This window comes from Ptiloglossa arizonensis, chromosome 5, assembly GCF_051014685.1.
Source record: "Ptiloglossa arizonensis isolate GNS036 chromosome 5, iyPtiAriz1_principal, whole genome shotgun sequence".
NCBI lineage: Eukaryota > Metazoa > Arthropoda > Insecta > Hymenoptera > Colletidae > Ptiloglossa > Ptiloglossa arizonensis.
In genome coordinates this window covers 19,692,055-19,711,748 of record NC_135052.1, presented here as the reverse complement: position 1 = coordinate 19,711,748, position 19,694 = coordinate 19,692,055, and the positions used below count along the sequence as shown (strand labels likewise).

At 40.5% G+C, this 19,694-nt stretch overlaps 1 protein-coding gene across 1 annotated transcript in view; it reads right to left on the bottom strand.

The window, feature by feature from the left end:
- Positions 1 to 795: 795 nt before the first annotated feature.
- The window catches only part of LOC143147443 (otoferlin), a 36,486-nt gene continuing 17,587 nt past the window's right edge, over positions 796 to 19,694 (bottom strand). Inside the window, exons 27-47 of the mRNA XM_076312689.1 lie at positions 16,818 to 16,934; positions 16,308 to 16,442; positions 15,988 to 16,149; positions 13,817 to 14,086; positions 12,900 to 13,116; positions 12,455 to 12,595; positions 12,161 to 12,331; positions 11,974 to 12,045; positions 11,830 to 11,884; positions 11,270 to 11,564; positions 11,112 to 11,177; positions 10,915 to 11,049; positions 9,950 to 10,094; positions 9,757 to 9,886; positions 6,692 to 7,023; positions 6,115 to 6,245; positions 4,045 to 4,232; positions 3,162 to 3,397; positions 2,898 to 3,070; positions 2,262 to 2,362; positions 796 to 976 (exon numbers count right to left, since the gene is read on the bottom strand). Of these exons, the coding sequence (XP_076168804.1) occupies positions 796 to 976; positions 2,262 to 2,362; positions 2,898 to 3,070; positions 3,162 to 3,397; positions 4,045 to 4,232; positions 6,115 to 6,245; positions 6,692 to 7,023; positions 9,757 to 9,886; positions 9,950 to 10,094; positions 10,915 to 11,049; positions 11,112 to 11,177; positions 11,270 to 11,564; positions 11,830 to 11,884; positions 11,974 to 12,045; positions 12,161 to 12,331; positions 12,455 to 12,595; positions 12,900 to 13,116; positions 13,817 to 14,086; positions 15,988 to 16,149; positions 16,308 to 16,442; positions 16,818 to 16,934 (3,453 nt within the window). The remainder of the gene's footprint in view (positions 977 to 2,261; positions 2,363 to 2,897; positions 3,071 to 3,161; positions 3,398 to 4,044; positions 4,233 to 6,114; positions 6,246 to 6,691; positions 7,024 to 9,756; positions 9,887 to 9,949; positions 10,095 to 10,914; positions 11,050 to 11,111; positions 11,178 to 11,269; positions 11,565 to 11,829; positions 11,885 to 11,973; positions 12,046 to 12,160; positions 12,332 to 12,454; positions 12,596 to 12,899; positions 13,117 to 13,816; positions 14,087 to 15,987; positions 16,150 to 16,307; positions 16,443 to 16,817; positions 16,935 to 19,694) is intronic.

Genomic DNA, 19,694 nt, shown 5'->3' with positions numbered 1-19,694 from the left:
CGGATCCTTACGAAGGGTTCCACGAAAGCGCGAGGGAAGCTTTTAGCTTGAATCTCGGGGAATATTCATTTCTCATCCCCGACGAATCTGTAATACAAGAAGTGCGTCAGAAAAATTCAGCTCTCCATTGATCACGGTACTCTGCGATATTTTTGAAACGTTTGTGACCTTAGAAAGCGATTATAACAGGATCGCCTAAATCGAGCAATTTTTGTACGGACCTAGTCGTAATATCGAATTTATTTATTGCAAAAAAAATATACAATTATCTTCGATCGAAGAGACATTGGTAAAAATTGTAAAGAAATTTAAAAACGAGACATCTCTCAACGCCTCGAAACGCTAAAGATATAAATCACTTTCAATTGGACAGTATACTTTGTATTTGTACTTGAAGAAATTCACAAGTTACAACGTACATCCGAATGAAGAAATTACAACGAATGTCTTCTAGATACGGATGTTGACCCATCTTGGCGCGTTCCTCGCGTCAGAAATTTCGAACACCGACGATTCGAAACATACGATGAACCCCGTGAACTATCGGCACAGATTTCGGGCGAGCACGGGGTCGTTAATTGGTAAAATGATCGTTAACCGAGTGACTCCATTCTGTTGTCGTAGAATTAACGGTGCCTAAACGGTGTGTACGTTGCACCGAAATGGTCCCGAATCGATAATTCATCGTTCGAGCGACCCAATTTCTGATTAACGACCGACCGGGACGATGATTTCGGGTCTTCGTGACTCGATGGCCGGTTGTTCGTCGATCCGTCCGTTTTCTTCACTAGGGGTTTACGCCCCTAGAAGACGTTTCACCGTGTAACCGGGGAAAGCGTAGATCCCGCAGGCAATCAGCAGAACGAGCAGCAGGAAAACGAAGAAGCCTATTATCCTCCATTTGTAGTAGCGACAGATCACGAACCGGAACGCTTTCCACGGGTTACGGAACCAAGAGAACGATGTATCCGGTCGTCTGTAAATCACGGAAAACGGGATTTAGCGATCGATAGTCGCGAAAAATGATCATCGACGAATCAAAAGGAGTCGATCAATGTGGACGTAAACGCGTCGCGGTGGTCCATGCACGATTAATTATCCAGCGGCGCTTTAACGAGTGACCAACGAGAGATTCGGTTTAATTACAAACGAAGAGTCAATAACGTCGATCGAGATGCAAGATCTATTGACCGTGCAAATATTGTTCCCTGTTAATAGATCGTGTACATTCGTGGCGTGCTTGTCGCCCCGTTCTTCCTAAGTTTAATACGCGTTTAATCGCCCGGGAAATCAATTCATACGTTAATAATAAATTAACGACGCTTCGGTGGTTCTTCCGTTCGTACGAAACAAACGATCCCGATCACGATCGTATTATAACGTTTCGTAATCGCGACGGTTACACCCGCGGGATAATTAACGGAACGACGATCGTTCCGTCGAGTGATTAAAGTAACGTTGTTTAGCGATTAAATTTGTTTTTCCATCCTGTTCGTGTAACCATCCCGCGAGTTTATTTTATCTCCCGTACTTTCCGTAACAGACAGCCTCCGCTTTGAGTGGGTAGATTGGTCTTCGGAAGATTGTCCAGAAATAGATTGCCCGAAGTAAGGTTGCCCGAATTAAGTTTCGGCTTAACTAAATAATCTAGGCGTCTGACTGCTCGTAATTTAATGTATCGGCGAACAAGTTGGCAATCCACTTAAACGCGACAGGCGGTTATATCGACGTCAATTTACTTTATCGTAGAGTATGGTACCAGTTTTGACACTTTGATCGTACTTGTATTTTAATTCTAATAAATGGCTTCGAGAGAACAGTGCACGTTATACGTTCGTTTAAATGCCCGGAAAGATTTTAAAGAGGATCAAATGTCTCGTCGAGCATCGGTTCACTCTCTAATGGAATTTCGTACCAAAGGATTCTATTTCGTAATGAAACCAATTTCTATCAATTTATGGAGGAAATTACGAAAATTTACCGAAACTCGAGTATTTTTATCGGAATCAACTCGAAGTTAATTTCAGCTTAATGAATCTTTCGCTTGTCGTCTTGGTGCAAGGAAAAATTTTACCCGATTTCGAAAAATAGGAAAACGATGAATTTTCATTGTATCGTTATTTTAAATTGTATCGGTGGTGAGTTTTCAAATTTATTAATTTTAATCTTTACCGTAGGGATTCTATCGTATACTTTATGCACGGTATTTCTTTTACCCGTTGACGTTAACTTTCGTATTTTTTAATTAAGTTCCTTCGTACTTGGGCGGAGGAAGATCTTGGGGAGGGTCTCTTCCTTTACCTGCGGGCTGTTCGTCAGCTTCCTCTGCTGGCAATATTGACATTTCTAGCTCGATTTTGCCCTGAATCGATACATTACTCCATGTAAGTCTGCTTATCAATATTTTAAGAATACTTAGACGTATAGTTTGTCGATAAAAGCGTGTCTTTATTTAGCTTCTAGCCCTCGATAAGCTGAGAATTAAAGTTTCAAAGTCTAAAGGTATCTTCGAAAGTTAAATAAATACAATTTCCAATCCTACGGTACACGTACTATACATTCAATCTAATGTAAAATCATTCTAACCGTGTTTAAGGAAACATTCCGGACAAATAATTCTAAAGATAAAAAAAATTTTCATTACAATATAAACTATTAAAATTAAATAATCTTCAGTGTCCGATCGAACTGACCGTTCAAGGTCATTGGTTATCCCCACGATATTTCAAATATCCCCATTATACATTTTATCTCTTCGTGAAAATTCCCAGATGCGTTTCTGTCTCTCGAATTGAGTTTCGTCTCGCGTTAATTGAATTCGAGTCGACTATAACGGGTTGAACGAACGTTCGAGAAAGAATCGAAAACGAAATATTAAAATTGATAGACACACACACCGCCTGAACGTATTTCGTGGCACCGATGTTTCGTTCGAACGGCCACCATGCTCTCATTCGCTTCACTTTGAAGAGATCAATCGTTGGTAGATACGGATCAAAGATTTCCAGCTTGCAGTTCTCCGAATTCGTGCTTCCTCGTGGCATTCTCGACAGGTTCAACGTTAACGCTCCTGAGAACGATCGATCAATTAATTTCTTAGCCGCGGTTCTATCCGTCGACGATTGGTAATTAACTTCGTGATTCGAGTAGTTCGCCGTTACCGAGGAAATCGTCCGGTGAGAAATGATCGCTATCCCAAACTTGCAGATGCAATTTGCAGGGCAGTTTGTCCACGGTCTCGCTCTTGGCAAGGACGGATAGCTTTCTGCGTGCGATCATAACGCGTTCGCTCTCGGAATACTTGACACGAAATATGAATCTCCAGTTGAAGTTACCATCGCCGTTCAGAGAATTGTAATGGATGTCGGTCTTCTGGTAATCGTCGTAAAGGATCCAGCTGGAATCGATCGTGAAACGTCGGGAAATATTTCTCACCGGTGTGCATTCGAGGTTGCGACCGATTTTAAAACGTTCAATTATCGAAAATGATCAAAAGCAGAGGAACGAACAGATCGGTGCAGGAATGATAAACGTTGCGAGAACGTAAAACTCTCATCGGTAAATGCTTCGGAATATTTATTTCGGCCATTGTACGAAATAAGTGGTTTTCTATTCAAATTCCATAGTCGTACGTATGTTTAAGACCGACCCTTGGTAATCCAGAAAGGAAAAGGAACCCTTAATGGAAATTCTCTTTTTGTACGATCGAAATATTTTAGACGGGAACCGTTATCGTTATTTTCGAACTATTCAATTTTAAAGCAGTCTTTCAGTGTGTTTCACGATCCAAGTATCGAAATCTTATCAACAATTAGCATCAAGGAACTTTACAGTGTACTTTTCATCGATCGTGTGCACAAATAACGAACAGTCGATAGCAACTAGTACCAATCGGTACGTATACTGCGCGCGTTAAATATTTCGATACATTTAAACGGAATCCTCTGCAATCGAGGAGCTTAAAGTTACTCTTATCGAGTTAGGTGTCGGATGAAAGGCATAAAACGTATCACATTTATTAGCCAATTTCGGTTTCGGATGTACCCTTTCACGTAAATGTCTGAGCACTTCTCCCCGGTAAGAAATTGACTATCAACGAGTGGCACATCCTCGGTATTCCAAACGATCACGCGAATTTCATATTCCACTGGTATCGGCAGACTGATGTCTACCGCCGGTTTCAGAGGTAACTCTCCGAATTGAAACATGTCGATCCAAAGTTCCAATTTACCCTGAAACATCGATCGGGAATGCAGATCGCGCTTCTAGAACAGGCTGGTGAATATTTAGGTGGCCGTAGCACCGTACGATTCGCGAACGTCGCGTTCGTGGTATCTTCTTTCTGCTAAATTAATCGGTCTCGGTTCGACCGGAATAGCATTCAACCGTTTAAAGTGTACAATTCCACGTGGCTGCTCAATCCACGAGAGAGGACGGGCAGGTAATGTCTATTGGTTTATAAATTTTGACAGTGTACCGAGGCAGCGACGTGGCTCGCGCGTATCTGTCGAAAAAGTTCGCAAAACGATATCTTCCAAATCCTACTAGGAACGCGATACACTGAACGACACTGGAATTATAAATTATAGATATCTTCCTACGAGCATGACTTTTCAAATTTGCGGTATTTCAGTGTCTAGTGGTACACGAGTAAAATTGTTACGATGTTTTCTCGTAGTTACAAGTTTAGAAACAAGGCGAACATTTTTTAATCGGACGTGATCGGAAACTTAATTTTTTATCGAGAGAGAATTTTTCGTTTCTAGCAAACGATGCACAGACTCGATTGTTTGTTCGTCAATAAATATTGGGTTGTTCGGAAAGTCATTTCGGTTTTTTTCTTTTGGTGAAAATGAAATACGAGTTTTTTAGAGTGTATAAATGTTTTATTATTCTCTATTTTGGAAAACGAAATGACTTTTAGAACAATACATTGAAAGTAAAATTATCGAGTTGAAGAGGATGTATTTTGTATAACGAGAAAAAATTCAAGAAGAGTATGAGAATTCCAAGTATCGTAAAAATAAAGAATAAAAGAATGGACTGAATCCGAAGCGTAATATCCGAGAAGGAAAATTACACGAATTGTTGAATTAACGAACATATTGGGTCGACATCCATAAAATCAAATTTTATGAAATTGATTTTCAATTGGAACCACGCGCCCCATATTCGCCTAATATGGCTCCGTTGGACATTTGGCCATTCTCCAAAATGAAAAAATTCTTGGCCGGGCGTAATCTTTCATCGAATGAAAAAGTGGCTGTTGCGCAGACCTCGACGAACAGGATTATAAAAAGAGCGTTGCAGTATTGTTAGAGCTTGATCTTAAGGGAGATTGCATTGCAAAATGAAAAATAAAGATAATTCTTTTTTCAAAGATCCCTCGCGTAAATTTTCATGGACAATACGTAACGAGGATGACGAAGAAAAAAAATTCCCAGTGAAAGAAAAGTAAAACTAAAGATAAATAAAAAACAAAAAAAAAACGAATATCGATATCCCGTGGGAACGTAAATCGGGTTTAAAATCGTAGCCAGTGGGCCAAGAATCTTTCCAAAATATTTCGAAGCCCGAGGTTAAGGATTATGTTCGGTGTCGTGGCTTTAAAAATACATGGCGTGACTGTCAACGTCTCGTAAGTTTCCAAGTAGCAAGGTTCGTTCGTTGTAAACGTTTCGAAGAAACTGTGCACCGTTTCAATCGAACGTGCACTGTTCGTTTTCTTTTATCTTCGAAATATTATAGTCACTCTTCGACAGACATTACTTCTCGCTCCACTCTCGTGTCTTTGTTTCGCGTTACTGGCCAGCGTTCAAAATTTTTGAAAGAAGCGCGCACCGCGCAGGAAAAACAAAACGGAGAGAATTTAGCGCAATTTACAAATAAATAATGCTAAATAGCCAAAGCGGCGGTAAACACCCTTGATATATTCGAAAATGTTAACTCTCGGCCCCCTTGGTTAAACTCCGCATTCAAATCAATCGAATTCATTCGCAAATGGAATCTTTTGTAGCAACAGAAGCTCTTTATCTCGCCACCCCTACCACCTCCCCTTCTACCATTCATGTATTTCGTATTCACCGAACAAACAAAATCATTCTTTTTTATAACCTGCTCCAGACCGGGCTTCGCAGCGTTAAAAAGCGGTCTTCTTTCAACGTGTTCAGGCACCAGGGTGCACCCGCAAATGGGAAAGTCTTGCCACTGATGAAGCACGCTCAATGCCATGCATTCTTCCCTGTCTGAATAGAAATCATCCATCACTGGTAAAATAGAATTCTTTTGGTGGACGGAATTTACCTTTCGTTCGTGCACCATCGATTAAGAAGGCCATATACGTATATACCCAGGAGAATCATTACACGAGTCGATGTTTGTCGTTTGTGTCCATTTCGACGATCGAATTTATAAAATCAAAATTTTAACAATTTACAAATACATGGAAAATGTACACTTTCGAGAGTAATTTCATGACTCGTTTATTGGAATAATTTTTTACAAATGTCTGAGATATTTAGCGGTTTGGGTATCGGGTGTATCTTTGATAAAAGTTAAGAGTTTAATGGGTAATTTTTAAACGAGACACTTTAAAATTTTACATGAGTTAAATCGAACGACAAATTAATGAATTCGAGTCGGTTTATTCTCCTAGGTGTATACGTATGTATTCTTAATTCGCGAAACGAACCGATTTCGTCTTTCGTGTAAATATCGACCACGTGGAATATCTTTCGTCCGATTTTCACGTGATCGTCTCTGTATTCCGGTAACGGGAGATTGTTTCGTTTGCACAGGTTGTCGAGTATCAGCGACGGTTTCTCGCGATCCCTCCAGCAATTATAACCGTCGGGATTGTACGTTCTCGATATGCCGCAGGTTGCACGGTGTCTGCTGTAGAATCGATTCTCCAGGTCGATTTTCGTCTCGCCTATTAGGTCGTCGCTCGAGGTGGTGTCGTAGTCCCAGACTTGAACGATTAACGTATGATCTTGGGGAAAGGATGCCTCTATCTCGAAGTAACTGTAAATGTTACGAATGAAGGAAACGATAGGACAAATATACAAATTGCTTCTCCTTCGTTGAGACGAAGGGTAAAAATCAATTTCGACGAAATAAAATAAAATCGTCGAGAAAGTACGTTTGGAGGATTTCGTCGAAAATATTTACTTTTGCTTTTCGTGCCGCTAAGGAAAAGTACATATTTTTCCTATTCATTCGTTCCATCGTATTGCGAAAAGAAAAAGTAAGAAAAGTAGTCCAATATTGATAAGTAAACGTAACTTGATACAATGGAATAAGTTATTGTCAGAAATAGAGGAGAATGAAGGATTTGAGAATCACTAGATGAACAAAACGAGAGCTGTACACAACATATCAGATTGTAGAAATATGGATAATTTAATTAATGATTATTCGAAAAACTTGTTCATACAATCGAGGTATAAAAGATTCTTGGCTTTGATGAATTTCAGATTATTTTGAAGCCAAGGTTGAACACGTTTCAAGAGGATAATTAGTTTAAAAGGTTCTCCTTAATTTTTTTATAAATACGAGCGTTAATGGAGTACCCCGGAGAGTAAATTACGAATTAAAGTATCGTGTTATTGAATTAATTCGCTCGAGAGCTGTTCGTTTAGCTTCAGAATTCGCAGACCGATTAATTCCAATCTACGTCTGACCAGAGTTGTGCACTTTTTTAGATAGAGAATTATTTTCAAAAACTTCTTTCAGCTTTTAGATAAAACCGTAGAACCCGATTTAATATACTTTTAAATGTTAAACTGTGAAAATGAGTAAGAAATTCCGTAAGAAGTGGAAACTTTAACGAATTAACTTCCACGTTGATTTTTATAACTATTTTCTCGATATTTTTCCTCTGGATATTTTTATAATTTGTTTCATTTCAATCCCAAAAATAGTACTTCGAAATGTACAATCTCTAAAACCAAAAATTGAATGCGGTAGCATTGTTCGTTTATTTTATCTACATTGTGCTCAAAAACCACAAAAATTTAATGCACCGCATTGTTAAATTCGACCGAAACGAACGATGTTAACGAATTTTCGAAATGTAACCAAGGAACGGGTGAATAATAATAATAATTTAAAAAACCAGGTCAAATTGTAAAGCAACCATTATCGTTAATACGCGCTTTTATACAATGCTTCTATAGAATCCAATACTTTTGTAAATACTTAGATTCTGTTTTCGTTTTTATTTTTTTATTTTTCTTCGATACGGTGAATAAACTTATTAGATAAAAACAAGTAAAAATGAAAAATATCCTGCGCTTCGCCGCATCGGCTAAAGTGATGATAACGTCTTATTGCACCGTAAAGAAAATGAAAGCACCTGCACGAAGTAGTGCAATAGGCGAGGCTTAGTGTGCTGCTCGTAACCTAACCTAATTAAATAAAGATGTCGCGCACTGTTAAAAAGAAGGTGAACAAACGATACGTGCCTCGCTCTCGTTTACGTTTCAATTGCAGCCACACGGAAGATGGTCCGATTGCGGCAGTTAACTAAATTACAGGTAGACACGGAATAATTATACGCACACGATCATAAATATACCCAATGCTGTCCATAAGTCATTAGACACTCGCTTGTCCAGCTTGGAAAACGTATATTTAGATACAGACACAATTTCCCGATCCCACCGTACTCCTTTATTTTATTGCGTTCACTTGCTTCAAGTTGATCATTTTGTATCTTGTATAAATTTTGAAAAATTTGAAGTGTGCACAAACGATTTGCCTCTTTTCATCTTTTACTGCTTACTTTCTTTCTTACCGACGTAATTGTTGTTTTACGTACATTTATTTGTTCATTATCTTCCCTCTTCCCTTCTTCGTATTCTCTAATATTTGTACCCCATTGCCTTCGAGATTAGGTTAATAATACCCCGCCTTTGCACCGTAATCTATACTTATTTCTACTTTTATGCATTAATTTTCTTTTTTTTCGTTTCGTTCATTACTACATTCCCTTTATATACAATCATGGTGCAATAAAGACGTAGTGTCTAAAAAATTGCGCAACAAGTAAGTTTAAGCGAATTTCCAAGCTAACTTTGTTTAAAATCACAGAACCTGGTAAAAATTGTTACAAAAAAGTCTGAACAAAATTAGTCCAGCAACACTACATTACCATGATACGAACACTAGGATAATTTCCAAATGTAACGATTACATTTCCATAAAAAGGAAACTTTAAGATCGTCAGCTCGTTTTCTTTTTTTAAAATCATAACAATCGAATTGTTCGGAAAGTCATTTCGTTTCTCTCGGTGAAAATGAAACAATATCATATTTGTTCATTATCTTCCCTCTTCCCTTCTTCGTATTCTCCAATATTTGTACCCCACTGCCTTCGAGATTAGGTTAATGAAAATGAACAAATGAAACACGATAATATTTACAGCGTGTAAACGTTTCGTTAAATTACACATTCTCCATTTTGGAAAACGAAACGACTTTCCGAACAACCGAATACATATTTTCCTTTTACAACGTCGATTCTCCGTATTCAAGAAACGTTCGACGACTGTTGAACGGGACTGTACGAATGCAAAAGAGTTTTCGAGCTTCGAAATGTCACCGAGGGGTGAGACACCTCGTTCGAAAACTGATCGAAAGTTACGGAAATCTGTCGTTTCGAACGGAATCGTTTTATCCCATCGAAAGAAAGCAATATCCCCCTCGAGAGAGAAAAGATAAAGGGTGTCGTCGTAAGGACGAAACGTGTACGTACCGTCCGAAGGTTGGGTTCAGCTGGTTAGGTATATAGTTCTTTTGGTCGTTGACGTACGTTTTTCCAAGCCTGACGCAGAGATAGGGGTCGGACTGTCCCGTGAGGGGGTCGTTAGGCTGCAAATTGATGCCTGTGGAGAGAATCGATTCATTGGTATCGGTTTGGCCCCGGGTTCGCGTCGATGGAGTCTCACCCTTCACGACGTAAAGTCTGACGAAAAGTCTGACGGGCTCGGGAGGCGGATAATCGTCGCACAAACCGTTAAACACGTTGCGGCCGCTTCTCGTTTTGCACGACAGATTGCCCGGATGCGGCCAACGATACACGCAGATGTGTCCCTACGAATTTAATTTTCCATTCTTTTTTTTCTCCCGTTTTTCAACGGGGTAACCGCAACAGCGCGATTGTAAACGCGCGCGACGATGTTTCGGAAGTAAGCCCGCGGAACGAATGAGAATTACGAGGCATTCCGCGATAATTGGAGCGAATTATTCCGCGAGCGTCGAGGTACGAGCGGATTCTATCCTCGTTGACGAAAATAACACGGCTAACTACGATCTTTGAGTCGCGAAATTGTCTTCTAATTGTTCGTCGGGAAACAAGACAACCCCGCTCCTGGTTGCGTCCCACTCCAGTTTCGTGAATGGACGCTGATCAACGCGGACTCTTCGCGCGTTATTTACAAGCGACGAGTGGAGTTTCGAGTGTTTTCGAATCCCTGCGTAGCGTACCCTCGACGTGCCCACGTTCGCGACCAGACGGGAAACAAGTAGTCTAAACTCGCTTACGGGCGAAATTGACGATAATGGACGCTCCACGAATGGATGGAAAATATCGATTCTGGATATTTCCGCGTTGAAACTACTATGTAACGTTCACCGGTACTTTCTGCGAGGATACAATTTTTGTTAGATATTGTCATCGTAGACGGTTCCGATGGGGATTCCAAGGAGGATGAAGTAACGCTCGAGAACGTTGGATGAAATAATGCTCGAATCGTTGACTAATCCCGAGCTCGCGATGGAGCAGGAAACGTGGTACGATGATTTTTATTCACTCGATCGATATCGTCCCGTAACGATCCTCGACGTCAATTTCCAACGAGTTCCATGAAAGTCGCGTTACGCAAATAACACGAATAAAGTTACCCAGTCGAACCTTGAACTTGCCGACGTAATTGTCGCTGTCGTAATCCGGATTCTCGGACTTCCGTCCCTTCCATAGCTCGAACGTTCGAAGTCGATCCTGAAACCCGGCGAACTGCGGCTGCAACTCCAGTTCCCCGTCGTATACCTGTTTCCGTCCAATGAGACAGCTGAGCCTGAACTGGGTGAAAATGCTCTAAAGCGGAGTACCTTGAACGTCGCGGCGTGCTTGCGACCAACGGGAGTTTCGCTCCCGAGCTGTCTGCTTCTCTCCACCTGGAAACGGGACGGTTTACTGCGGGATCTGTGGCAATTTGCATATACCGGATCACTCGCGCGACCGATTTCCTTCAAGACTGTACACCAACCTCCAGGGAAGCGAAATATTTACACCACCAATCGAACGACGACTCGTCCTCCTCACGGACCACGACTTCCTCTCTTATTTCTTGTCTCAGTCTTCCTTTCCTTCTTCTTCTTCTTCTTCTTCTGGCCGTGAAACACGCGAATAGCTTCTTCACGATCTTCCGGAACCTCGAGGACAAATCTTTCCCGGCCATCTTCTTGTACGGGATCAATCCCTTGTTCTCGTCCTTCGACGAGTCGTAGTCGATCGGCAGAGACACTTCGAAAGTAGGATTTACGATGCGGAAATAGAACATACTGCGGTTTCGATACGGCTGTGTTTCGATGTGGAGAGACAAGTATATCAAGTGTATCGTGAATGAATGTTGGTGTTACAGCTTGAAAAGGAAAGTAGAAGGAAGATTCGATGAATGGGTTAATCAATTTGAGAATCGTTTTGGGAATCTTTGAGAATTGTTTCTTCAATGCGTGGAACCAATCGAGTAGGTTCCAGTTGGATGATTGTTGTTACAGTTCGGGGAGGGACGAGGAAGGGACTCGAATTTTATGTTAAAAATGTTACGTATTATTCTGAGTTAAATTTCCCGAATTCGTGATCAATTCAATATGCACTGACTCTATTATGTCCAGGCTGGATGATTGTAACGCAATATATTATAGGTTAATAATTGCCATTAATGCGATCAATTCAATATACAAGGTTTACCGTGAAGTGGACAGATAATATTAGAGGTAAATTTAACGCAGAGACAGGAGATAAAATAATCGATCGTTTTCCCTACAAATTGAACCAACGTAACAAAGTTCGTTGAAGTATGTTCAACGAATCCTTCGTGCATCGTGCACGATCTTACTATTTGTACATATCTCTATGTTGTTCTACGAATCGTAACGTCGAAGATTTCTAATAATAGCTCCAACGTAGACAAACAAATGATGAAACATAGAAATAGCTATAACTTGGAACAAACATCGGATAAGATAAATATTTACACGAAGCTCTATTATTTTCTTCGGTGTTCTCAATTCGCATGCAAACTTACACTCGCGTTTTACGGTTCGAGCTGCATTCGATATAAAGTTCGCTAGTGTTATTTATTCCCAGAGTATCTAAAACACGCTCATCGACCGTTCCGTTAATAACTCAACGCGGTATTAATTTTGACCGGTGTCAGTTCTCCGCGAACCGGTTAACGTTTTTAGACAATCCTCAAAGTGGGGAGAAACGTTTATTCCTACCGGAAGCGGATAAATGTTCTCGCAAACTTTAATTAACAAAGTTTTCTGTTGCGTGAGGAGTGGAACAGGATTTTCCATGGCGTTATTAACTTTTGGAAGGAAAGTTTCGAATCCACGTGCGCTACGCCGTTCAACGACCGAGTTCAAATATTTAATAACTGCTCGCGATGCAGGGAAACGCCAGGTACGCGCAAATATGTGTTTGCGTGTTGCCGTACAAACATCGTGATAATTTAATTAAATTAAGTTTACCGTTGTTCTTCGTCATTTTCTCGATAATTTCTTCATTCTCGACCGGCTCGTGGCGCGTTTCGAAATATCGGACGATACGAAACGATTTAAATTAGCCTCGCGACTATCCTCAACGATTGTTACCACCGAACGTAAACTTACGAATGGTGCTGGCCCGTTTCTTCGTCCAGGGAAATTTTGAAATCAATTTCGTCTCGTATATCTGCGCATCGTAATCTTCTTCGGTTATTAACTGCTCCAGGAATATGTTAATGCTCGGTACGATGCAAACTCCGACGTATTTGAAACAGCCGAACCCTCTCGAATCGTAAGCTTTTATCGTAACGGCGGGATAATAGATACTGAGCTCCGGCATATCCTACGAAAGATTTAAAAATTGTTTCGAAACATACGGGCTCGAATTTCACGACGATTGCAAAAAAAAAAACCACGCTAACGGATATAATTCGAGCGAAGAGAAAGAAAGTCGAATCGAACGTTTCCATCGTTTCAACGTTACACTCCGTTTCGATCGAATTCTGAATGCCTTAAGTTTCCGTGTATACACGTTCGTCGTTGATTTACATAAAATTGATGTACACAGTGGTAGCAAAAAATTGTCACGACTTTCGCGCATTAATATATGCATCAAGGTTGGCAGAGAGTTATAATTTAAGATTGAATTTTTTTACGATTCCAGTGTACGTTGCTCGACGAGGAAAGAAAGAATACAAAAGTAATTATGTATCGCGATGGAATAACGATTCTTGAATAATGTACCCATTGTCGTTCGTCGAAACAAACCGTGGCAAACATTCGTTTGAAAATCATTGGTTCTGGAATTATATTTCGCTTCTTCATTTATTTCACATTCTGACGTATTGAATGGTGTCTCGTGGACCGTGTTTGTTAAATAAGTGTGTAACATTTTGTACTTCGCAAACGAATGATTCTCGGGTCTACGATTGAATCATTTGTCGTCATACCTCCAGAAATTTACAATTACTTATATACACTTTATTGGAAGAAAATATATTTTCAAGTTTTTCCATAATATATAATATACGATAATTGCTTACCAAATCGACGAGGATGTGAGGCTCCTCGAAGTTGCTGAATTTCTTGGCGTTCTCCATTACTTCCGACTTGACATCGACACCAGCGCACTCTATTACGATCCGAGGTTTAAGCACCGGCATGTAATTTATCTTCTTCATGTCCCGTACACCCCAAAATATAACCTCGAGCCTGTAACTAGCCATTTTCGGCCTAATGTCCGCCGGTATGTTGTAAACGGTATCCTTATTCGAAGGGCTGATCGGGCTGTCCACCGTTTCGTCGTCCTCCACCTGAACAATTCGCAGATTATTCGACCGACGATGATCGTACACTAAAATATCCATTAGCCGTACGTTGCGTTAACAGAGAAACGAGAACCGCATTAACTTGCATTAACCGAGAACAAGAACTCTTCCAAGTCACGCGAGCGGTCGGAAAATTTGATCCAAAGTGGAAACATATATTAGCGACTGCTTCCGGACAATCGAGAACGTACAAAATCAGCGCAACGCACCGAACGATCCAAGAGTAGAAATTACGAAAAGAATCGGCACACGGGGTGTCCCGAAATATATTCCCGAAACGGTTAAACATTCTCGCGTTTAAGAAAATAAACAGTCATCCAAGTGTTTATGTTTTTGTGGCTTGTGTTCGAGCGAGGAGCGTTTGTATCTGCAGAGGAACAGGTTCGCGTGACTGTTTAGAATCGATTTCAGACGAGCGTACGTTCGAGTGGTTCGAGAGACGCGTGTGCAGCGTGAGAGTTCGAAGATAAGCGGTGACGGTGTGCGTTGCGTGCTCGCGATACGTTGAAAATAGTGTCTCGTGAAATAGTTTAGGGTCGGTGGTTCACGCGTTGGGAAACGCAGCGGTAATTCCCGCATTCGAGCGACGCAACTGACATCGTCGTTTCGCTCGAAAGCGGGCCGGTAAGCGATTTACGTCTCGGGCGGAGGCTGAGCGTGGAAACGACGAGGCGACCGAATAAAACGAACCGAGAGCGAGAGAGACGGAGCAACAGCGAACGAGACTCGCGTTACCCGGGCACGGTAGTCGCAACTTGAAAGCGATACCGCGGCCGTAACGTCGTATCGACCATTAACGCGAAAATTAGGTCGCGTTTGGACCCATTTCCATTGGAAAAGGCACACCTAACTATCGATAACACTGTCACGTGGATGCAATGAAAACTAAGCAAATTTCTGCTTTCGTTGATTATCGCCACTGTGTCGAATATTTTCGCTTACCTCTGGGAATGTCTAATTCGATAGCTTCCTCCCACTAAATAATCATAAACATTGCTCGGGAGTCTGTAATTACTGTATAGAGTTTCGTTAGCTTCACCTTTGAGTCTCGAGTACACAGTGTGTCTCGTGTACTATGTTCGCGAAGCGTGTTCGAAATATCTACCGTGTGCATCGTTGCGACGAAGACAAATATCTTGGATAAAGTTTGGAAGAAATTGGTATTTTTGTACTCGGAATAAGTCATTGTATCGAAACAGTGTACAAAATTTGACGTTCTATTTAAAAAGGAAACTGATCTCTATATCTCCTCTAGACAAAAAATCGTTCATAAGGTATATATAATGTATTTCTTTAAATCTCTACAACTTTTGTAAGTTACATTTTCACGGATTGTTTCAAATAAGGAAGATATTCCAGTGGACAAAATACATGGAACACACTGTACATTTGTCTATCTGTCTTTCGGGACAACGCAAAAAAATTAACGTAAAAATTTAAACTCAAATTCGCGTTTATATCTATAGAATATATAAAAGAAAATTAACCAAAGAAAAAATGGTCTTTCTTTAAGCACATTTTTTACTTTTGTTTTTTATTTTCAATAATATCGCACGTCCTATCCCTTATTTTCAATAATATCGCATGCCCTACACTCGTTTCATCCTCGACCCGAACCAAGTCAATCGAATCGAGACACAATTGCATTCTCTCGACAAAGATTATACAAACACGAGTCTTCAATATACGATCGAAAAAACTTTCGTCCTGGACGCGATGCTCCCAAAAGTTCGTCGTATATTTCCGGGACACCCCGTATTTATAACGGTACGCGGGAAGCGAGTAAAAGACTCGAAATTAATCCGTAAAAGAGACGATACAAGGAATCTGAGAGCCGATAAGCCGGCGATACGACTCGAATATCGATCAGTATCGTCTGCTCTCACCTCTATGAGCTCGAAAGCAGCGAGCACGGAGCCTCTGCAATCCCTTTGCGATTTAAATTTGTACCACTCAAGTTTCGGAGGGAAATCAGGCGGCGAGTAAGTTTCCGCCGCGAGTTTAACTAATGGAATGGCTGTGCACCTTCCGCAGAACTCCTTGGTGCCCTGTGAATTTCGATTCGTGGTTGTTAGGAGACAAACTGGTTCACCCGACTGTTTTAATATATCAATCGTGCCGCGTGATCGAACGTGTCCGTGATCGTATCACGGGCTCACGAGGATTATTAGGGATGGATCGGCTTTCAAACCGCGCCATTACTCACGCATACGTCCAGATCGAAGACTTGCAAGATCACCTTCGGTGGATGCAATTTGATGTACTCTTTCGTTCCGTGCACGGTTCTCGGAGGCAGGATCAACGTTTGATCCCAGAAAGGATCCAGAGTCTGCGCAATAGCCTGAAAACGCACGCTTCATAATATCAAGGAACCGATTTCAATCCTTCGAAGTGATATTCTCCTAACTTCGAATCCACGAATCAACTTGCACCCGAAGATGCTCAATCGGGACAGATACTCGAATATTTTACTCGAATATTTTACTCGAATATTTTACTCGAAATACACGGTAGCTCGAATCTCAGAATTGTTGACGTTATTGTCGCGAATCGAGCCCAATTTGTACGCGTTGCTAGGTAAAATAGGTGGCCAAGAGATCTCACGGGAGTCTATCGATAGCGAGTGTTCACGATGGATGTCTCGGGAGTAATAATATCGCGAGTTTGGGTACTTGGCAGAAAGCGTGGTTGAATTTATTCGCAACGGGAAACTTACTCTGGTCGTAGCCGTGTAACCATGAAATGCAACATGTACGAGAGGATCCAATAAGCCCGATGCATCCATCCCCGGATCAAAGCGACCTTGGAATATATGAGCACGTAATTGGAACACCTGCAATTGCAAAGTACACGACCCTGTTTCGTTCGAAATGTTATCAGCGATTGTACACGTATCGTCAATGGTGTTATCGACAGCGATGGTGTCTCGACGAAAATCGGTGAGACGACGTACATCCGGTTTTATACGGATGTACGGTTTCACGAAGAGTGGTTTTCGTTCGAGACGAAAATCGCAAGAAGATAAAGGAAATCGAACGATCGCTTCTCGCGATTGGCAAGTTTCGATGTCTCTGTGGTTTCTTTTTTTTTTTTTTTATTACAGTGGAAGCCTCTGCGGGATTAACACTGATTTACATAAGTGGAAATGTATATATGACTAGAAAAAAATAATTTCCTGCTCACTTAATGGGTATTACAAATATCGATTTGTTGGTAGAATTCCCTGTAGGATTATTGGCACAGATTTATTGGGTTGTTCGGAAAGGCATTTGGTTTTCCAAAATGGAGAATATTGAATGTATAAAATGTTTATACACTCTAAAAAAAACGTGTTTCATTTTCACCGAAAGAAACGAAATGACTTTTCGAACAACCCAATACATAAATGTAAGTACACGTATCTAGAAAAATATTGTATATGGAATAAGTAGGAGACTTGGTAATAACTTGTACGATAGATAGAGCGATACTATAAACAGAGATTGTTTTTTTAGGGATTTAAATATAACCATCACAGATGGTAGAAGTGGTCCAGGAAGGAAGGTTAGTTATGAAAAATCAGATAACTGATAGAAAATGATTGGATAAGGCGAATAAAATTCGTAGGAAAGGTTTCACGAGCGAACCAAGGAGTTGTAGCAATTGTAAAAATGTATTTCGTAGTCGTTGGTACTGCTTTCAGTGACTTGGTAGTCGTTGGAAAATGAACGAGCATATTGAAGCTTTTCGGATTAAAAATATCTGGAGAGTGATAACGAATAACGGTGGAAGTGGTGATTTCTTATTATGCCGACGTTAACGATTAAAATAATCGTTAAACACTCGGGGGTTCGTAGCTATTCGTACTAACGACCCAAAGGTTATCGTTGTGCGTTTCAACGACCCTAAACGTCGTCGTTAACAGTAATGAACGACCCAAAGGTCGTCGTTATTGGTATTAACGACTCTTGGGTTGTTGCATCCAAGGTCACGACCCAAGAGTTCACAATTATGGATTTCAATCGATTTCAAACGACATCGCTACCGATATCCACCGACCCAAGGGACCTTACTGTTGATGTTAACGATTCGAGGGTCGTTGCTATCGACGTAACAAACCAAGTGTCGTATTTGCGTAATTTATCGACCACGAATGTCATCGTAACCGTTGTTTAATGACCCGTGTTTCATCGTTACCGATGTTAACATCTGGTGAATCGTCACTGTTGACGTTAACGACTCCGAGCACTTCACTGTTGTTATTAACGACCTCGACAATCGTGGATACTTCTCTCGACCAATCGAAAATTCATATTAATAGTTGCAACGATACGAAAATTCGCGTAACTGATTTCAACCAATCGATGATCATCGTTATTGGATTTAACGACCCGAGAGTCGTTGCTATTGATGTTAACGACACAAGGGCCGCTGTTTCAATGACCGCAAAGATCCGCGTTAACCATAATTAAAGACCCGATAATCGGTGCTATTAGTTTTAACGATGCAATGGTCTTCGAAATTGGTTTTAATACATCCAGAGTCGTTGTTATCGAGTTCGACTATTTGAAATCGTTATCACCTCGTCAGAGTTCACACCTAGAATGATAGAAATGAATCGTCTCTACGTTTCACGTTTACTTTTAGCGTACAGTACGCAAAGGACACACGTAACGATATTAATCGACCACAAAAAATTTTTATTATTCGTCGCATGTGTGAAATAATCGCTTTAGAAGGATCATCTGTAAACGATGGGTGCGACTAATTGGATCGAGTGAGAATGCAACGCAATTGAAACGCACAGTCGTTCGCATTTATAAAGGCGCGTTCCCCTGGAGAATGATTTGCAGTTCCAGAAAGGTTCAAATTTACTTTGCATCATGGTTCCAACGAACGGACATCGTCCTTGATTTTCATTAATTTCTTTAATGCCGATGAACGCGTTTCTCAAGAGATATTTTTCATTCGAAGTATAACATAGTCGTTAATACGATCGTGTTGCTTCAAAATCCATCTACGTTTAAATTGCGTATCTCTTAAATAGAATATTTTACAAAATTGTGGAAAATTCTTGCAAGCGAAGTTACACAAAATAAGTAAGTTGATATCTCAACAATCGTACCAAGAATACAATTTAACCTTTACCCTCTGAAATTAAATAGCAGCCACGAGGCTTTCCAAACGATAAGGGAGAAATAAAATTAAATCCAAGAGGAGGAAAATATACTTTTCTACACAGTGTACACGTTTTTAATATGTATCTTTTGTTATTTGATAAAAAAGGAATAAAAACGTCGTACGTGTGAGATACAGGAATGACTCCTGCGATTAAATATTGCTGGTAAGTATACAACATGTAAAAAAAATCAACGCAGTAATTTTATTCTCCGAAGTTTTTGCAAAGAAAACTCGCGAAAGAGAATGAAAAGCTTATTTTGATAAAGTAAACAGAGTAAAAAAAATTCAAATCTACAATTTGAACGCGTCGACCGGTGCTCCAAATAATCAGTTTACCAAACCGGCATTGTAACGAAATCGATAACACACTTTACTCGCGAATAAAAAAGATCGAGTTGAAAAGAGGCAACCCTTGCTTTTGCCGTGTATCGCT